General features: G+C 50.8%; 7 protein-coding genes across 7 annotated transcripts; 3 read left to right on the top strand and 4 right to left on the bottom strand.

The window, feature by feature from the left end:
- Positions 1–846: 846 nt before the first annotated feature.
- N7498_001935 (uncharacterized protein) lies at positions 847–2440 on the bottom strand (the record flags this gene model as incomplete). The annotated part of the gene is made up of 3 exons (XM_058448997.1): positions 847–1284; positions 1335–1492; positions 1543–2440. 3 exons carry the CDS (start codon positions 2438–2440, stop codon positions 847–849), a joined length of 1494 nt encoding a protein of 497 aa, XP_058311341.1.
- A 1392-nt stretch (positions 2441–3832) lies between these two features.
- Positions 3833–4436, bottom strand: N7498_001934 (uncharacterized protein; the record flags this gene model as incomplete). Its single annotated transcript, XM_058448996.1, has 2 exons — positions 3833–4252; positions 4302–4436. 2 exons carry the CDS (start codon positions 4434–4436, stop codon positions 3833–3835), a joined length of 555 nt encoding a protein of 184 aa, XP_058311340.1.
- Positions 4437–4811: 375 nt separating this feature from the next.
- Positions 4812–5378, top strand: N7498_001933 (antigenic thaumatin domain-containing protein; the record flags this gene model as incomplete). Its single annotated transcript, XM_058448995.1, has 1 exon — positions 4812–5378. The coding sequence occupies one exon, from the start codon at positions 4812–4814 to the stop codon at positions 5376–5378; it is 567 nt and encodes a 188-aa protein (XP_058311339.1).
- Positions 5379–6387: 1009 nt separating this feature from the next.
- N7498_001932 (uncharacterized protein) lies at positions 6388–6747 on the top strand (the record flags this gene model as incomplete). The annotated part of the gene is made up of 1 exon (XM_058448994.1): positions 6388–6747. One exon carries the CDS (start codon positions 6388–6390, stop codon positions 6745–6747), a length of 360 nt encoding a protein of 119 aa, XP_058311338.1.
- Positions 6748–9005: 2258 nt separating this feature from the next.
- N7498_001931 (uncharacterized protein) lies at positions 9006–10283 on the bottom strand (the record flags this gene model as incomplete). Its single annotated transcript, XM_058448993.1, has 1 exon — positions 9006–10283. One exon carries the CDS (start codon positions 10281–10283, stop codon positions 9006–9008), a length of 1278 nt encoding a protein of 425 aa, XP_058311337.1.
- A 1601-nt stretch (positions 10284–11884) lies between these two features.
- On the bottom strand, positions 11885–13256 carry N7498_001930 (mitochondrial carrier; the record flags this gene model as incomplete). The annotated part of the gene is made up of 4 exons (XM_058448992.1): positions 11885–12682; positions 12836–12912; positions 13000–13021; positions 13206–13256. 4 exons carry the CDS (start codon positions 13254–13256, stop codon positions 11885–11887), a joined length of 948 nt encoding a protein of 315 aa, XP_058311336.1.
- A 1066-nt stretch (positions 13257–14322) lies between these two features.
- On the top strand, positions 14323–16306 carry N7498_001929 (FAD-dependent oxidoreductase; the record flags this gene model as incomplete). Its single annotated transcript, XM_058448991.1, has 3 exons — positions 14323–14818; positions 14890–15692; positions 16202–16306. The coding sequence occupies 3 exons, from the start codon at positions 14323–14325 to the stop codon at positions 16304–16306; spliced, it is 1404 nt and encodes a 467-aa protein (XP_058311335.1).
- Between the last annotated feature and the right edge of the window lie 538 nt (positions 16307–16844).

The raw sequence follows: 16844 nt of genomic DNA, 5'->3' as shown, positions 1-16844 counted from the left end.
ATCCGGTCATTTCATCGACTTGCAACACAGTAATAGTATGACGCGCAACAACAATTTCGTCCGCCCAGCTTCTCCAACCCTGCGAAGCGGACACGGACCCAATCCCGTTGATAATTGGTGCGATGCCACCATGGCCCGCCCCGGCAGTATACCCCTGATCCGATGCGCAATCATAAGAAAATTATCGAGACTCAGTTGTGCGATAGGTTGATTTCCTCCGAGACCCCTGCAGATTTTTAAGACGAGTCGAACCGCCATCTCTACTATGAGGAGATGATCTCCAACGGTTCCTCCGCTGATTTTTTCCCAGGCAGCGACGCAAAAACGTCCATAGCGACGAGAGAAACCTTGTCCCTTCCTTACTTTCGTCATCTATTCTGGACTCTCCAGGTCGCGGTCCCTGTCAATTTCGTCCAACATGGCTGTGATGATCCCCCGCCTATAGTCCGGGTGTCCGGCTCGCAGTCCTTCTCTGCATCGGAATACCGGCGCAAAGGAATGCGAAGGGAAGGTTACGGTGGCCACGAAAAAAATACCAACGAAAACATGTAGTGAAAAGTGCTAAAAATTAAGGCAAAGCCCTCCAAATCGCCATTCCTACATCACGCACACAGCCTCACCCTTTGCGCCTCAAGACAAGCTAAGGATCGACGGGCCTCTCTTCCTTCCCTAGCCTCGCTGACCCTAAATTTCCGTTTCTCCTATTTTCAGCGCTGACGCAAAAGGATGGTATAATAGGTATTAAATGAGTAATTTGGGTTACCGTTATCACGGACGCATCCAGCTCTCATGTGTATTCGTGATAAAATGACGCTCCAGGAGTAGGGGCTGCATTTTCTGAAGACTTCACTCTCCAAAGCCGACGGAGTCCCACCGTGGACTTCGCTTGTCTTCTCCAATCCAATCTTTGATTACGCAAGGGGCACTGTCTGGACCCTGGCACACCTTGCGCCGGTTGAGATGCTTGAACCGAGGTCCGAGGGGTCCATTTACATAGTGGTATTGACCGGCGAATCGGTACTGTCGCGAGTCACTCAGCTGATAGAACTTGTCGCCCCAATGGCCGCGGAAGTGGAACCACTCTGTAGGCGAGGCGGGGTTGAATGTGGATGCGCGCAGGGCGTCGTTGTCAAAGTCATATGTATATGCATGGGAGTTGAGCAAGGGATCCCACAGTGGGCCCCGATCCGTCACATCATGCAGAAGTCCCCATGGCAGGATGTACTCATGCACTCCGGCAGTGGCATACATTGCATGACTTCCCTTGGCAGAGTAGATTACCGGCTTGGACAAGTTAGTGATTGGGATTTTAGTTGGGTGGGCTCTTGACTCACCCGTTGTCCGATCTTTTCGATGGCTTCATATCGATAAGCTTCACCAGCTGTGTGGGCACTGAAGAAGAGGGCCTTTGGCTGACCGTCATAGAATCGCACGAGGCAATGCTCCCAATTCCCGATATGGTTGCCAAACCGCATATTGATGACGGCGTTGCCTTGATTGAATCCGTAAAGAAGAACCAAAAAGCATCCACCAACCCATTACCCTTATCCATCAGGAGCAAGATCGCAGGTGCGTCGCTGCGAGCCCCCGCTTGGTTGGTGGGCGTATCTTGGAGAGGGTCTTGAATCTCCTTACCGCCGTAGCCTTTGCGCAGCTCTTGTTTCAGCAGTCGGTGTGATTGAGATGAATCCTTATTTTTATCCTCGCCTTTCTGGTTTCTCAGACCAAACCACTTGGCACAATCCAGTTCGGTATCACCCGGGATCTTTCCATCCAATCGACCGTCCCAATCGGCCCATGATTCTTTCGTCTCCTCGTCGGATTCCGGGATATTCTTCTCATCCTCCAGCCAAGGGGGCTGGGACTGAACGTCGTCGACAGTAGTCAAGAATACATGGCGCCCCCCTTCCCATTGGTTAAGGTCATCAAGGTTCTTCAGTGTCGGATGATCCCATTGGGTCTGGACCGGAGTGTAATTGAGCATAGGATTGGTATGGTTGAGATGCTCTGCGATGTCGCCGGGCCAAAACTGCTCTCCAGAATAAAGATGAACGAGTGGGGCATAGTCAAAAACATAGCCGGGGATCTCCCGCCTAGCCCACTCCTCGGCATCCCACTTGGACCGATTACTAACCCCACTGAACCAGAACGACCGCCACGGCTCCGACTCGGTATCGTTTGACCCTGAAAGGCTTGACGAGCTGTGGTGTCCAAACTGTGCGTCAGCCGTTTGGAAATGCGCTGCGCCGCAGACACCAAGCCAGCGGCAGCTCTTGCGGTCGAGCCAGAACCGCGAGCTCGCGATCCAGCTCCGCTCTTCTTTGTCTTCCTCATACCAGAGAAAGGCGGTTGGTTTGAGAATGCGTGAGAGGCTGTTGATGCATAAGTATAGGATTAGAGTCGAGAGGACAACAATGGTAGCCTTGGCCTTGCGAGTCATCCACTGAAGCGAGTCGGCATGGACTGTCAGCGATGGCCACTGAGAGTCGTGATGCTCATGAACTTAAAGACAAGTTTCCAAAAACCCCTCGAGGCCGGAAGGACAATGCAATGGGCCGTAGTTGGCAAGGCTGGGGTTGGTTATTTCTGAGGATTTATAGTGGGACGAAAACCATTGAGTGAAACAAGCAGGGCATAGTACGGATGATAGCATATAGTTGGTACCGAGATTTCCGTTTCCAGAAAACTTCCCAGTAAAAAAAGTTTAAAAAAAAGACGGTTCTCGAGCAAGTCAGCGCGAATGGGTTACTGCGGTCGAAGCAATCTGCGCAGACGGCTTTTCGCTACCGCCCTGTATCATCTTTAAGGGCAAGGTTGCCATTGCGGGTTGGTTCGATAACCTACCAAAAGATTGGCGGTTTGAGGTCTCGAATAACGGCTGGACTACCGATGAGATTGGCCTCCGCTGGCTACAAAAGCACTTTATCCCACACACGAATTCGCGCGTACGGGGCTCCAGCTGACCGGATTGGACAACGTCTCTCATCTCGTGATCTGCTTTCAACTTTTCGTGGCTGCCTCTTGTCTAGCCAAGGTCGCTGCTACTATAGTCGGTGCTTTCCGGTATCCCTCAGCGTGGTTCGTAGTCATCTTTCTAGTCTGTTCTGATTACCTGGCCATGTCTTGTTTCTACTGGTGGCTACGAGAGCGTACCATGCATGGATATCGGACTCGAGCCCAAGTAAACTTTATTGCATATATACTTTCAGTTTTGTCTGTTCTTCTCCTGCTCGTCGCCATCATCGGAACCGTTTTGGATCGCTGGTTATTATCGCTGGAGGTAAGTCATACGGAACTGGGTTACAACGCGAAAGACGTGCTCTAACTCAAACAGCTCCAGGTTTCACTCATTTTGGTCTCCTCGCTTTTCTTGCTGCTTCTGGGCGGAGCGAGTGATTATAGGGCTACGGGTGCGCCTTCAGTGTCCCCAGCGAGTGCATGAAAATAGGTGGTCGTGATTCAGATACGACAACACGACAACATGCAATCAACGTTTGAAGCAAGGTCTTGGTAATCGCATTGCGGCGCTTATGGCACTTGAGAGAGGCCCAGCAGATAAGAGTACACGCTATCCCGTTGACGTGTATCCTTTGGAGCGCAGCTTGGGTGTCTTTTGGAATCTTCGATGGTCATTATAAATCAGGGTGCACTGTCATGGATTATTGGGTTTATTCCTTGCCATTCTACGATTGCGATATCTGTCAGATTTCAAGGGCAACATACGATCGACAAATGCTAAGGCCTGCTCCATATTCCATAGCTGACATCATCTCCATTGCTGCGGGGTGACTAGAGTTATCTTCTTCCTTCCCCGTATTGCTGTGATAGCCTTCTATTCGTTATTCCCCTCTTGTCCGTCCTGGGGCAAGACGGTGGGTTCCCCAACGGATGTGCTGTTCCACTGCTTTAGGACACCAAGGAGATCCTGCCTCACTTTCAGGAGATCTTGCTCAACAGCATAGAAATGGGACGTCTGGTCCTCATGGGTGAGCTTGAGGTGGTCACCCTCGAAGTGTAACTGCGAATTCCTGGCTCGCAGCTGTTGGTTCCCCGCTTCAAGACGCTGGCTATCGATATGCTTGGAGACACATGACTCCCACAAACGCCGTAAAAGACTCACCAGACGAGCACCCTGAGCTGCAGCTTTGGGATCATCCTGCTCCAGTCGCGTCAAGGTCTCAATGACTGGCCGGAACGGCTCGACTGCCAGGATTCGCTTTTCCTCTTCTGACTCCGCGTCGCGCACATCAGACTGCTGAGGTGATTAGCGGAATTATCTTTAAGTCAACAGAAGCTCTTACTGTCGAGGCCTGCGAGATTTCAATAGCTGGAAAGCTGTGTGGGCCAGTCTCCGGCTCGCCCATAGTTGGCGGGCCGGACCGCATCTCTTCTCCGTGCTCACTTATATCACCCGACGGCTGCGTGAAAGCTTCCATGACGAAACCACTGCTGTGAGGTAGAGAGAGGTAGGTCGCAGCTTTCTTTTGTAGTCATAATATCCTCCGTCTTTTGATTCGACGCGAAAGCCGTCCATTGTCGTGCGCAAATAGAATGACTACATGGTAGTCAAACCGTTGAAGGGCCTCTGACCTTGCCCGTTCTGACTCGATAAACAACCTCATAAATTTGACTCTGGTCTATTTGTGAATGACATGTCGTAAAGAAAAGTGCTGTATTCTGCATGATAGACTTGCTCATACCTCGGACTCGCCATCATGTCAAGCACAAAGGAGATCAAACGTTGGGCTCTAACGACATCTATATATATCATGACCGACCACGGCCGTTCTCGATCGAGTCTCCTATACACAATGCATCTGGAAAGAGCCGTACGGCGGACATTGGGGGTTCTCATCTGGTGCGTGCCGTTGGCTTGCTTGGCCGAGCAGCGTGGCAATATTGTCTTGTACAACAATTGCCGCTTTCCTCTATACGTCGAAGGAGTGGCAGGTGTCACATATCTGGACACGGAGCTGAAACCGACAGAGAGCCTTTCCCACCCATTCCGCCTTACAGTTGATGGTGTCGGCAGCTCTCTCAAAGTCTCCACGCGGTGGAGAAGCCCCCAGATCACGCAGATCGAGTACAGTGCATGTTTTGGAAACGAAAGCAGCACGGACTGCCGTCCTCTGAATAAGATCTACTATGACCTCTCCAAGATCAATGACCCATCTAATACAGAGTATGGGGTCCGCATTGAGCCTAGCTATGCTGAGTGCGCGACGATCAACTGTCCCGCGAATGTGTACCGATGTGATTCCACCTACTACCAGCCTAACGACAATTACGCAACCAAGGCTTGTGACGTTGGTACAGACCTGAAAGTTGTTTTTTGTCCGTACGTGGCTCTCAAAAGACTTCGTGCAGGTACTAGTTGACGGTCGCTTGCCGCGCAATCAAGACCATTGATTTCAGCCCATTTTGAAAGTTCGAACCAAGTCTCACTCTGGATACCATCATTAAGCGGACCATAACTTCAGTGCTCAATTTCAGTTCGAAGAAAGAAATCAAGAAAGGTCCTGCTTGGAGAATGATGTTGAAACGACGAATAACGCGAATACTGTAAGTGCAGAGCGATGAAAGTAATGCAATTATGGTGTAGAGCGATTTAGGATTAGGAATTGCGGGAACTCTGAGCTGGCTAGGTACATAAGGAGCTTTAAGTAACATTCACGCAGCTAAGCATGATTAAAGGTGTACAAAGATATACCACTACTCGAGGCTCTCACGGCCAACTAGTCGGTCCTGGGAACGCTGTCGTGGCATCGAGGAGCGTCGCATTTTCCGGGAGTTCCTGCTTGACTTCTGGAAATTGTTGCTCCGTTCTATGAAGAGTAAATGCGTTCATTGGGAAAAACCATAGCTAGTGTGATAGTTCTGAGCTTCCACATCTTGCACAGAACAATGTTTTCAAACTGAATTAAGCGAAATAAAGAGTCCCAAATGGTATGGCCAAACATACGCCATAATTTTACAGACTGAATTGAACCTCATTTCCACTTGACGTTCAATCTGTCGCTCGATCGCCTTGCCCGGTCGGCACAGACTTGGTGTGGCCTGATCACCGAAAAGAATGGCAGGCAATGCGAAGTAGAGAGATTAGAACGACAGGGCGTTGAAGCTAGTCTCTCCCATCCAGCCGTTGATCTCCGAGGCCACAATCCCGTGACCAAACTCCCAGGAACCGACATAAGGATGCCAGGAGATTAGGACTCGCACATATTCCCACGGTAAAAAGGAAATATAAAATGTCCTATGCCCACCAGAGTACTGCAATTCATCTTTCTCCTGCTTCGTTCCAGACTCTACACTACAGGCCTTCACTCTGCCTGAAAAGTCACACGATCTTCATCTCTGTTGTACTTGAAGAAAGCGCACTGAGTCATAATGACATCTTCGTTGACATTCAAACGTAAGAGGTCACCCGAGTGGTCTACCGAGGCCATAACAAAGCGTTTCTGTGATCGTGCATCTCCGGTCAGCTCGATCGGAGGAATTCCCGAAGACGACATCTCGCAAGTCCTCTCGTATGAAGAATTCCAACACCTCGACCTTTCAGCTCAGAAAGAATACTTCGATGAAATATGCAAAGCTTTTCACGACCAAGAATGTTTCAGCAAATCGTGTCCTCGCATTGATATGATGATTCTTCAGCATTACGATAAAGACAGTCGATTGAGCAAGGAGGAGAAGGAAGACGCCTATGCTCTACAAGAGGACCTGAAAGAAAAATGGAGATTGTCATAGTCTCATTTTCGAGAGGAAAAGCTGAACCAGCTGCCAAAAACCCCTCTAGCCCATACGGGTATGCCCTTAACGATTTCTTCTTGTTGTTGTCATCATATCCTTTCCCCAAAAGCAATAACCCATCCCTCTGTGACACCGGACCCCCCACGAGTCCATTCTCGATGTAGTTTCGTGAACCTCTTCCCTGAGTAGCGATTTACCGAGAGTACTTCTCATATTAACGCCCGAAGTAGCTGACTGCCTCGCTGGCGGCAACACCAGATAGCAGACGAAAGACTGACGAATCGACATGCGATCGAACCGGTAGGGCAGGTGAGTTATTGTGAATAAAACCCGGTGAATATAGGTTGAAAATGGGTAGGCAGGTCGGTTGTTCGAAGGCTCGTCGACGTTGCGATGTTGTCGACGTGTTCTTTTGAAAGCTTCCCACCGCGTCGTCACAACCAATAAAGGGGTTTCCGCCGGAGTTTCGACTTGCAAAGTTCTCAGCTTCGGTCAGACCTTGCAGTCTAACTTACTGAAGTCCCTCGCCACGAGAAGGTGACTTTCCACGAGGGACCAGATTGTTACAGTCGGTTGGTTGGTTGGTTGGTTGGTTGGTTGGTTGATGTCATTTACCCTGACCCCTCGCTCGAGAGCAATATGCAGGACACAGCAACTATATACGCGTGTACATACATGTAGAGTGTTCCACTTCCTGAAAACGAACTTAGAGCCTCGTCAAGGCCTGCCGTGGCCCAATGCCGCTCCCATCATTAGGCTGCCCTCGTGGCGCGCGACTCCAAAACCGTTGTGACGCCTCGGCGAAGTCTAGCACGGCCTTGACCGTCCTAGCCCGTGAGACGATGTCTGGATTACCTTTCTTACCTTCGGTTGAGCCTCCCAGCAGACTCGAGACGCTGCTAAACGCGTCCCCCACTTCGCTCCGTAACTCCCTTTGAATATTTCGCAACTCTGGACAGTCCACCAGCACGTGAGTGACTGTTTCTTGTGCGCCGCACACGCACTGGTCGTCATCGCGGAAGCCAAAGCTCTTGGCGTAGGTGGATAACCAATTGTGGCCTGTGCGTAGCTGCGTTAACAGATACGCCCGGTTCCTGGGCAGGCTCCCATATAGCCTCCTTGTATAGGTTGCCGGTAGGGTGCCGTCGATCTTCCGTAGGTGGCCGCCTTTGCTGGACGATCTTCATTCCTGCTCCCACTGATTGAGGATGTTGACGCGCAGGCGTGCACTTTCCCTCGAGAGTAGCGGGCGGAATGGGTGGGTTGTGCCTGGGCACGCGACGTCCTTGGCTAGTCGATCCGCAGCGTCGTTTCCAGAATTGTTGCAATACCCTGGCACCCATTGGAGACGGAGCGCGATTCCCTCGGCTTGAACCTCTGTGGCAGCTTGTAGGACCGCGTGTACGATCCTCTGGCCCGATTTGTTCCTCGGATTCTGAGTTGCCTGTAGGGCTGATCTACTGTCGCACAGGATCGTTGCTGTTTTTTGTCTACTGACCAGGCTTGACCGCTGATAGGCGATCTTGAACACCATGCTGATGGCGTAGAAAATGCCAATGAGCTCTGCCACGTGAACCGACCATCGGTCCATTGGTCCCACCTGAACTTGTTGTGATTCGACAACCTGCAGGTTATCGTCGAGTGCCACCACGGCCGCTCCCAGGTGACCCTCGCGTCCAGAGGCATCTGAGTAGACAACAATGTCCGACATGGATCGTGCGGTATCGGCTCGCTCGATGGCCGATTCTCGGTCTGATCCAACCTCAATCTCCGTAAAGGGTTCGGCTCGCCACGGTGGCAGCGGACTTGGGTCAATCGTTTCTAGTTCATCCAATTTTGGTAAGTCCATGGTTTTTAGGGCTTCTGCGAGTGGGAATTTTAGCGTAATTTCCGATGTTATTCCTCCGTCTCTGGGCCCGGCCAGATTGTTACAAACAAACAAACAATTCATTAACGCCCGGCGGCTGAGCCGAAAGGGCAACTATCACTGATCTACTGTACATGTCCATCTGTATATGCTGTGTCTCCTGCAAGCCCATACATAAAGCCTTATAACATATGACACTTCCAGAAAGCTGTGTCGCAGCGAGTTTCTCGTGGGTTAGTAAGTGGGTTAGTAGGCTGGCTTGAAGGCGCTTCTTCAAGTGTTCAACATCCTATCTTCGGCAGTTGAAGCGCGTCTACCATCTGCCGCACGAGGTGGTGGGTGAGTAGGGTCGGAAGAAGGGGGTTGGGGGTTATGTTGGTCGATATGTTCAAGTGGCCTCGAGTCGGCCCGTCGCAATGGCGAAACGTATGGAGGCCCGTACTGCCTCTAGGTTTGGCGTCCACTTCTGATCATCAGACGCCTGTTTTCCGCCCAGGAAGAAGGATATGTTTCCTCGGTGAGTCTGCGTGCATTGTAACATTTCCGTCCGGTGCGCCGTCCACTTCCGACATCGGAAGAGGAAGTGCTCCACGGTCTCTCTTGCTTGTCCGCAGTCGCATTCATCCGTCTCTGCTACATTAATTTGATTGAGATACCCATTGAGTCTAGCCATGCCGGTTCGGAGTTGGGCCAGTACGTTCGCTTCTTTCCACGTGAGGCGATCATACAACTGCCGAGTGTGTTTTCCTGGGAGTGCGGAATCCACTCGTTTTGCGTGTCTTCCTATGTTCTCTAATAGCTCACTGCTGGGGACTGCTTGGGAGCGTGCGATATTCAATGTCGTTGACTTCATCCTCGAGACGTGTTCTTGTGGGAGAGCATCTTCTTGTGTTGCAGTTCTGGCCTGTTCTTTAGCCAGACCTAAAAGCTTGTTGTCTTCGGTAGTAGGGATCCAGTGGAATTTGATGCGGTTTCCATTCGTCCGCAATCTTCTCATCAACTTGTACGTCTGACAAACAAACTTCTGGCCAGACTGTCGTCGGGGGTTCCTTAGCGTGAGCGCCGCCGCCTTGTTGCTTGTGAGCAACGTAGTCCTGTAGTCCTTGATTCCCACTACCATTTTCAACACATGTGCCATGGCTGCCAGCTCCGCAGAGAACGGGTTTTGCTCTGCTCTCGCGCCCAATGTGATGGAAAACGTTTTGAGCTTCAATTTTCGATTTCGAGGTGGCTGTTTCTCGATTGCGACTCCGAATCCCACCAGCTTGTTCCGTGCCGAGCTGCTGACCGCGATCTGCATCAATCCGCCCGCTTCAGTCTGAGGTTCAAGTTGTCCGTCAATATTGGCCTGTACGCGTTCGTCCCATGGGGCCAACGTGAACGGGTTAATTGTTTCCAGTGTCTCCATGTCGATGTGCTTAAGCGAATCTGCCACTTGGTACAGCGGCGAGCGATGATATCGTCTGAACTTTCTGATCCGGTCTGTACCTCTGCGGAGCGGGTTTGTTTCAGGAAGGGTATGCATGTCCGTCCACATCTTCACGGCCCGTCTCCAGAATCGGCTCCGCGTGGTGGCAATATGGGCCTCCGCCTCCGCTACGCTGGTCGCGACGGTGAGGAATGTCCCCACAATGGCTTGTGCTCCAACTCTTTGGCCAAGAGACATAGAGTAGCTTCGGCAGGTCTACTTGCATAGACCACTACCCCAGTTTTTCACCCAATAAACGAGGTTTCTGGACTCTTGAGGTGGACAAAGCCTCTCACCCTGGGTGTCTCTCAGTTTGCTCCTTAAGCATACATCACGGGCAAATCACCTAGGACGACACCGCTTCAACCAGGCGAACCTGATCTCAGGCCCTCAGTGCGAGTGAGGTAGTTGATTCCCGGCTGTTTGTACACCGACACGCGCATCCGTCCTCTCGGGCCATACAGACAGTCTCTTGACAGGCCCCGACCCTGTCGCAGTGGCTGCCATTGTACACCACGCCCCGCGAGAGCTTGAACTCTCGTTTCGCGTTACCTGGGGAGGTCTCCCCCCGCCAAGCCGACCGTGTCTTGCAGAAAGCCCTCGTATACGCTCCGTCCGGCAGTGTACGTCGGCCACTTTCCACTAACCAAGCTTGTTCCCCGATGCCTGAGCAGGATCGATGGTTTGCCCGTGGCAACGCCTTAACGAGGTCCATCGTTTGCCACCAGCCAAATACCAATTCCTTCCAGAATGCCCGTGTATCTCCCAGGAGGATGCCCGTGTCTCGGTGGTGTCCGTGTCAAGAAGAGGAGCCGCATCAAAGGTTGCCCGTGGCTAGGCCTTAACGAGGTCTTCCGAGGCGGCATCTTCGAGCCTTAACGAGTTCGAGTCTTAACGAGGTCTCCTGGGCCTTGAACGAGGTCTGTCCGATATTAGCTTGACTGCCTGTGTCATCGGTTCACTACCGCCTCGTCGCATCTCGCGCGATGCGATCCCAGACCGTATGCAAGCTCAGGGGTGTCCTGTCTTCTTTCTAGGGCGACACCACTTTCACTGGTAATGCAAGACCAGCTTTTGGGCCCGAGTGCGAGTCGGGTAAAAAGAAGTCGGATGGTTTTCGTATCCCGTTGTCCCCTGATTTTGGTGTGGTTGTGCGGTCGCTTCCCGCGGGCCGGACCGCACAACCACGGCGGATTCAATTTGGTCTCCTCAACGAGGATTAACACCGGACACCACGAGAAGGTATGAATCCATTGTCCCAACAGCCTGGCTAGGACTGCTGCCCAGTGCGAGCTCACTGAGGGCCCAGATTGTTACAGTCTTTCTCGAAATCGCCTTCACCAATACACACTTGTTGATTTTTTTTTCCGGGCCCCACTGCCAAGGCCTTAGCGCAGGTCAATTATTCGACGGCCCGTATCAGATTGAGGAATGCATTGAAATGCATCGGTATTGTGCGGTATATTTCAACGTATTACTACACCATGTGGCCAAAGCGAAGCGGCTACGAAAGCAATGGGAGGAAGTGTACGGCGAAGAGCTATAATCGAAAACTACCAAGGAGAGTAAGGCATCAATCGAAGCAGCGAGGGTGGCGCAAGAAAGAAAAAGAGTTTCTTTGCTTCGGTGCAAAGCCAATGCGTTGATAAATCTTGTAGTTAGTGTGAACGTGATCGAAATTGGCAAACGTGGTGTGGTGCACCCACATCGGGAAGCGACGTAGGTGGGCCGAAGCACACAGATAGTGGGTCTCTACGAATCATGGACTACTGGTGACATATCGCTTGAGAGCAAATAATCTATTTGAACTTCTTGCCAAAGAGGATGAGCTGTACCTGGTCGTAGATGGAGAGGACACCAGCACTGGCGACACCCCGGAGGATATTAGCACCAGCACCCTTGAACAGGGACTTGACACCCTCTGCGGCGACGATTTGGTAGGCAGCATCCATGGAGGACTTGTACTTGACGGCCTCACCAGAAGCCATCATCATACGACGACGGATTGTGTCTAGAGGGTAGGAGGCAACACCGGCAGCCGTTGTGACGATCCAGCCGAGCAGGAAGGAAGCAAGGAAGTTACCCTCGAGGGCACCAACCAGGAGAACGGGCTTAAGGGAGTCGTACATGCCGAAGTACAAACCACGGTATACAATGATACCGAACACGGAAGGACCGAAACCACGGTAAAGACCGACAATACCGTCGGTGGCAATGGTCTTGCGGTAGACGTCCACGAGACCATTGAACTGGCGCTCACCGGCACCCTTGGCAGATTTGGCGTCGTTGGCAAGACGGGTACGGGCGTAATCCAGGGAGTAGACGAAGAGGAGTGAAGTGGCACCGGCGGCGCCACCGGATGCCAGGTTACCCATCATCCACTTGGTGTAGCCATCACGCTCCTTCTTGTAGGCGAACATGGACTTGTATGTGTCACGGAAAGCGAAGTTCAGAGCCTGGGTAGGGAAGTAACGGATGACGTTGGCAGTGTTACCACGCCACAGGGAGACGACACCTTCAGCGGCGACAGTACGCTTGAAGCAATCACCGATGCCGTTGTACTTGCGGTCGAGACGACCGGCCTTGAGCATCTCGTCCTATTCGAGGGAAAAGTGGGGTCAGGCTTCGGTCCAAGTCCGAAAAAATCAACAAACAATTGGCCAACCGTAACAGATGTCTGATCCGAGTTCATAATTGCAAGTCTCCCGAAATGCTCTGTGCCGTAAGTTGATGAAAGGTAGATGACCAACCTGGTTCTGGATCATGAGCTTGATACGCTCAATAGGGGCAGCAACGGTCTTGGAGATAGCGGCAGAAACACCACCCACTGTGAATCCATCAATATTCGTTGAAAGGATATGGGCTGATGGCTCCAGCAAAGAACTGGATACTATAGTTGAGATAGGGCACGTACTCAGAAAGTCGACGGCGAAGCCCTATGAAGATATATATTAGTACGGTTGGTTCAGCCAATTGATTATCAAACTCAAGCTCGCCAATCTTTCTGCGCTGGCAACGGCTCTTGAGTGTTTCGAGATAGACAGGAATCTGTCCGAGATGCATCCAGGCCTATTTCCACACAGAGTCGAAATGGCCAGCTTAGCAAGGGTAGGAACTTACGGGCATGCCGAAGACGGACTTGTCGCCCTGTTTAATGTCGCCCTTAGACATGAAGAAGGTTGTACAAGAGAAAAATGTAACCAAAAAGAAAATAAAACCAAAGAAATAAGAGATGGAGAAATATCAAGAACACTGGGGATGAGAAAAAAATGAAGACAGACGGGGCGGAAGGGGAGAAAAAACTCCCCTACGCAATGGAAGCGAACGCACCCCATCGGGCAGCCTAGGGGCTATATTCACTGATGTAATAGCGTTACATCCTGGCCTTACCGATATTTCCCAAGCCCGAAAACCTCCGCATCCATTTAAATCTGCTTTTACACGGCGATTAAGCTATTAGCTGATGGTGAATCAGCTAAATTGAAGTTGGCTGGGTCCAGCTCAGTATACCATCCAATTCAACTTCATTCAACTATCTTTAATATCTGTCTATGTTTAAAAGTGGCAAAATCATAGTCGAAGCAACGAGAGTCCAAGCGTCAATTGGATTTCGTACCATGCACGGCGTCTCTAAAAGGGTCCAATGTTAGGCCTCCACCGGGCAACTCCGTTTCCCTACCCGAGTATCCGATTCAAACCCTATGGCAAACAAAATCTGATGTCCGCTAGTCGATTAATACCAATAAGATGAAAAGAAAACTTCCTACTTATGGGCGGCGCTTTAGATTGGTCTCGTGCTGCACAAAGATTGGTGTATCAGAATGTCTCGGGCTCTATTTTAGAGCTCCCGGGCTATACTTAGGCCCGATACAATCAATTTATATATCGTTGCCCCTATCTTATGCGTTACTACGAGATGATGACGAGGTGCCTGTTCGCGGAAAAATTCGGCTGCTATGAGAAATTTCACTCGGTGCAGTTATGTAACGAATACAAATCTTCATATGAAGGTCAGCTGGTACCTGGGCAAGACTAGGTACAGGCTAATCATGGGCCGCTTCCGACCCACTTGCTAGCATACCTCCGGCCTTGTGACCTATGTAAAATGTTTCTCCGAAGTTGGCCGACAGTATTAGTCATCTTGGCTCATGGGGCAAAGATGATCACGCGTCGTTACCGTAACCTGCTTATATCCGTTAGAAAACGACGAATTTCCTGCAAACCCCTAAGCGCTATCATGGCTGTATCTGCAGCAAATTTACGTCTCAAGGTAATTATTATAGGGGCCGGTCCTTCTGGTCTCTGCACAGCTGCGGCCTTGAGCCAAGATGGCCATAGTGTCACCGTTCTCGAGCGACGACGAGATACACAGCCCCTTGGGCACGCGGTAGTAATCCAGCCCGCGGCGGTCAGGGCCCTTCAGTACCTCAAAGGGGCGGACAGGGCTTTCAGCAGGGTCAGTGTAGATGCAGGGGCGCTCCGCTGGTGGTCGTATAAGGGTACCAAGCCCTTTGCGACACCCACGGCGGCAGAAGCCTTGTCGTGTGCGGAACGAAGGTTTCAAACTGATCGGCCCTCAGTACAAAAAGTACTACATGAGCTTGCGGTTGCCAACGGCGTCGATTTTCTTTTCGGGAGAGTTGTGCAAGCGGTTGAAGATCTCAAGGTGAAGCCAAGGCTTTGGACAACCCATGGTGAAAACTTTACCGCGGATTTGATTATAGCGGCAGATGGTATGTTCTTTCATGGCCTCAGGGAAGCTGGGTTGAGTGTACTCATAATTGACCAAGCTACATTGATATAGGTATCAAATCTACCACCCGCAAAATTCTTTTCCCCGCACAGGATGTCGATCCAATCCCATTGAGAGAATCTATCTTCCTCACAAGCGCACCTGTTTCTCAGCTTGCTCGGGACGCTCGAGTAGCGCCATGGCTCGAACCGGGAACCAAACATGGCATATTAGGGCCCGATCGGTTTGTTTTGAGTCGGCACACGCACGGTGGTCTCCTCGGAGTGCAATTTATTGACGTCGACCATGCGGATCCGGGCCCGGTGAATGGCAATTGGAATACGCCAGCCGATATTGGTTTACTTCGCACACGATTTTCTGACTTTAACATGATAACGAGGGCATTCTTGGAACATATTCAGCACGCCGAGAAATGGCAGATGGCTACCGGGCCAGAACTGGATACGTGGCGAAGTGCCAGCGGTCGTATCGTGCTGCTCGGGGATGCCGCCCACGCCATGTTACCACATGGCGCACAAGGGCTTAGCCAGGGGATTGAAGATGCTTTAAGTTTGGCTCGCATGCTGCGTCGGGCGTCGAATTCGAGCGCTAAAGGTGTTGGTATTCCCGCTATCACGAAGGCGTGGGTCAACCTGCGTAAACCGCGCACCAACATTTTCGTTAAACAGTCTACAAGCAACGCAAAAATTTGGAGCCTACCGGATGGGCCGGAACAGGTGGCAAGGGATGAGAGGATAAGACGGACGGAGACTCTTCCACCAGCGGATCTCAACCACGTGAAAATGGACATGGCGGCTAGTCGGAAGTCGCCACAATTTCTTAAATGGGCAAGGGATTATGACGTGGTTCTAGAGGTATGTATCAGACCATCGTGATCTGTGTCAACAGATATTTCCCATTCACTTGCCTGGCCGTCACACTAACGACATCATGTTCTCATTCAGGCTGAAAGAGCGATGGAAAAGGTTTTATTGGGACAGAACGCTTCCCTCACAAAGACTTGCCATACTCCATAGCGCAATGGAGGTGATTTGTATGATGAAGCCAAACATGAAATCATTCATCGCTGAAGCGAACGAAGGGGCCATTGGTCTGGGTTGTGTTCTCATAAATTCACTCATAAATATCATATGAACAATAGTATTGACGAACGGTAAACTATAGTGAAACAAATTATACAGGCCAGACTATGTAGACCAACGCTAGCCTTTATCGGCACACCACTTTGTCTGTTCGAGCACCCGAAGTTACATTCCAGGATAAAATTGATCATCATGTTGACTTATGGAGTATAGGCTGCATGGTGCGTGAAATGATACAAGTCTAAACGCTATATACACGACTAAGCTGATAACCATGACAGCTATTTGAACTTTTCACTGGCCAGCCACCTTTTGAGACCTTAATAACACCCGCAATTCTCATCGGTCAAATGCACGAGATGGCAAGTGACGATCTACCTGAATGATGGCAAAAGGAATGGGATACGATGGATAAAGGGGACGATGTGACCGCGGAAAGCCCGGGCCCAACTTGCAAGAATGGCTGGAAGAAGTGTATTTTGACGGACGCCAGAGCCCTGATCTCACAAGAGAGGATATAATGAGGCTTGGAAAACTCATTGGAAGGCTGTTGTGTTTTGAACTGTTGGCAAGAGCATCAACGAGACAGATCCTGGATGACCCTTGATTCAATGAGTAGGCTAGGCTGTGAGTGTTCGTGAGACTCTCGTCCCCAGCTGGGGCCTAACAACTTCCAGAGACATGTTTGATCTTCAACCCTGCATGCCGAAAATGCCTCTAGCGCTCTTTTCTTTTGCACCACCACATTAATACACCATTCAAGGAAGACATCAAATCCTCTCTCGCGGTCTTTTTTGTAGTAATCCCATTACGCCGAATGAATCCCTTGAATTCGGCAAAAAAACTCTACTACTGGGTTCAGGTCCGGCGAGTAAGGTGGCAAATAGATTAGCTTCACACCTGCGTCTTCACAAATTTTTACAA

Source organism: Penicillium cinerascens, assembly GCF_028974065.1.
Source record: "Penicillium cinerascens strain IBT 15544 chromosome Unknown contig_1_segment0_segment0, whole genome shotgun sequence".
NCBI classification, from domain to species: Eukaryota; Fungi; Ascomycota; class Eurotiomycetes; order Eurotiales; family Aspergillaceae; genus Penicillium; species Penicillium cinerascens.
Note: the sequence above shows the minus strand (reverse complement) of the source record. Positions and strands in the feature narration are given on the sequence as shown.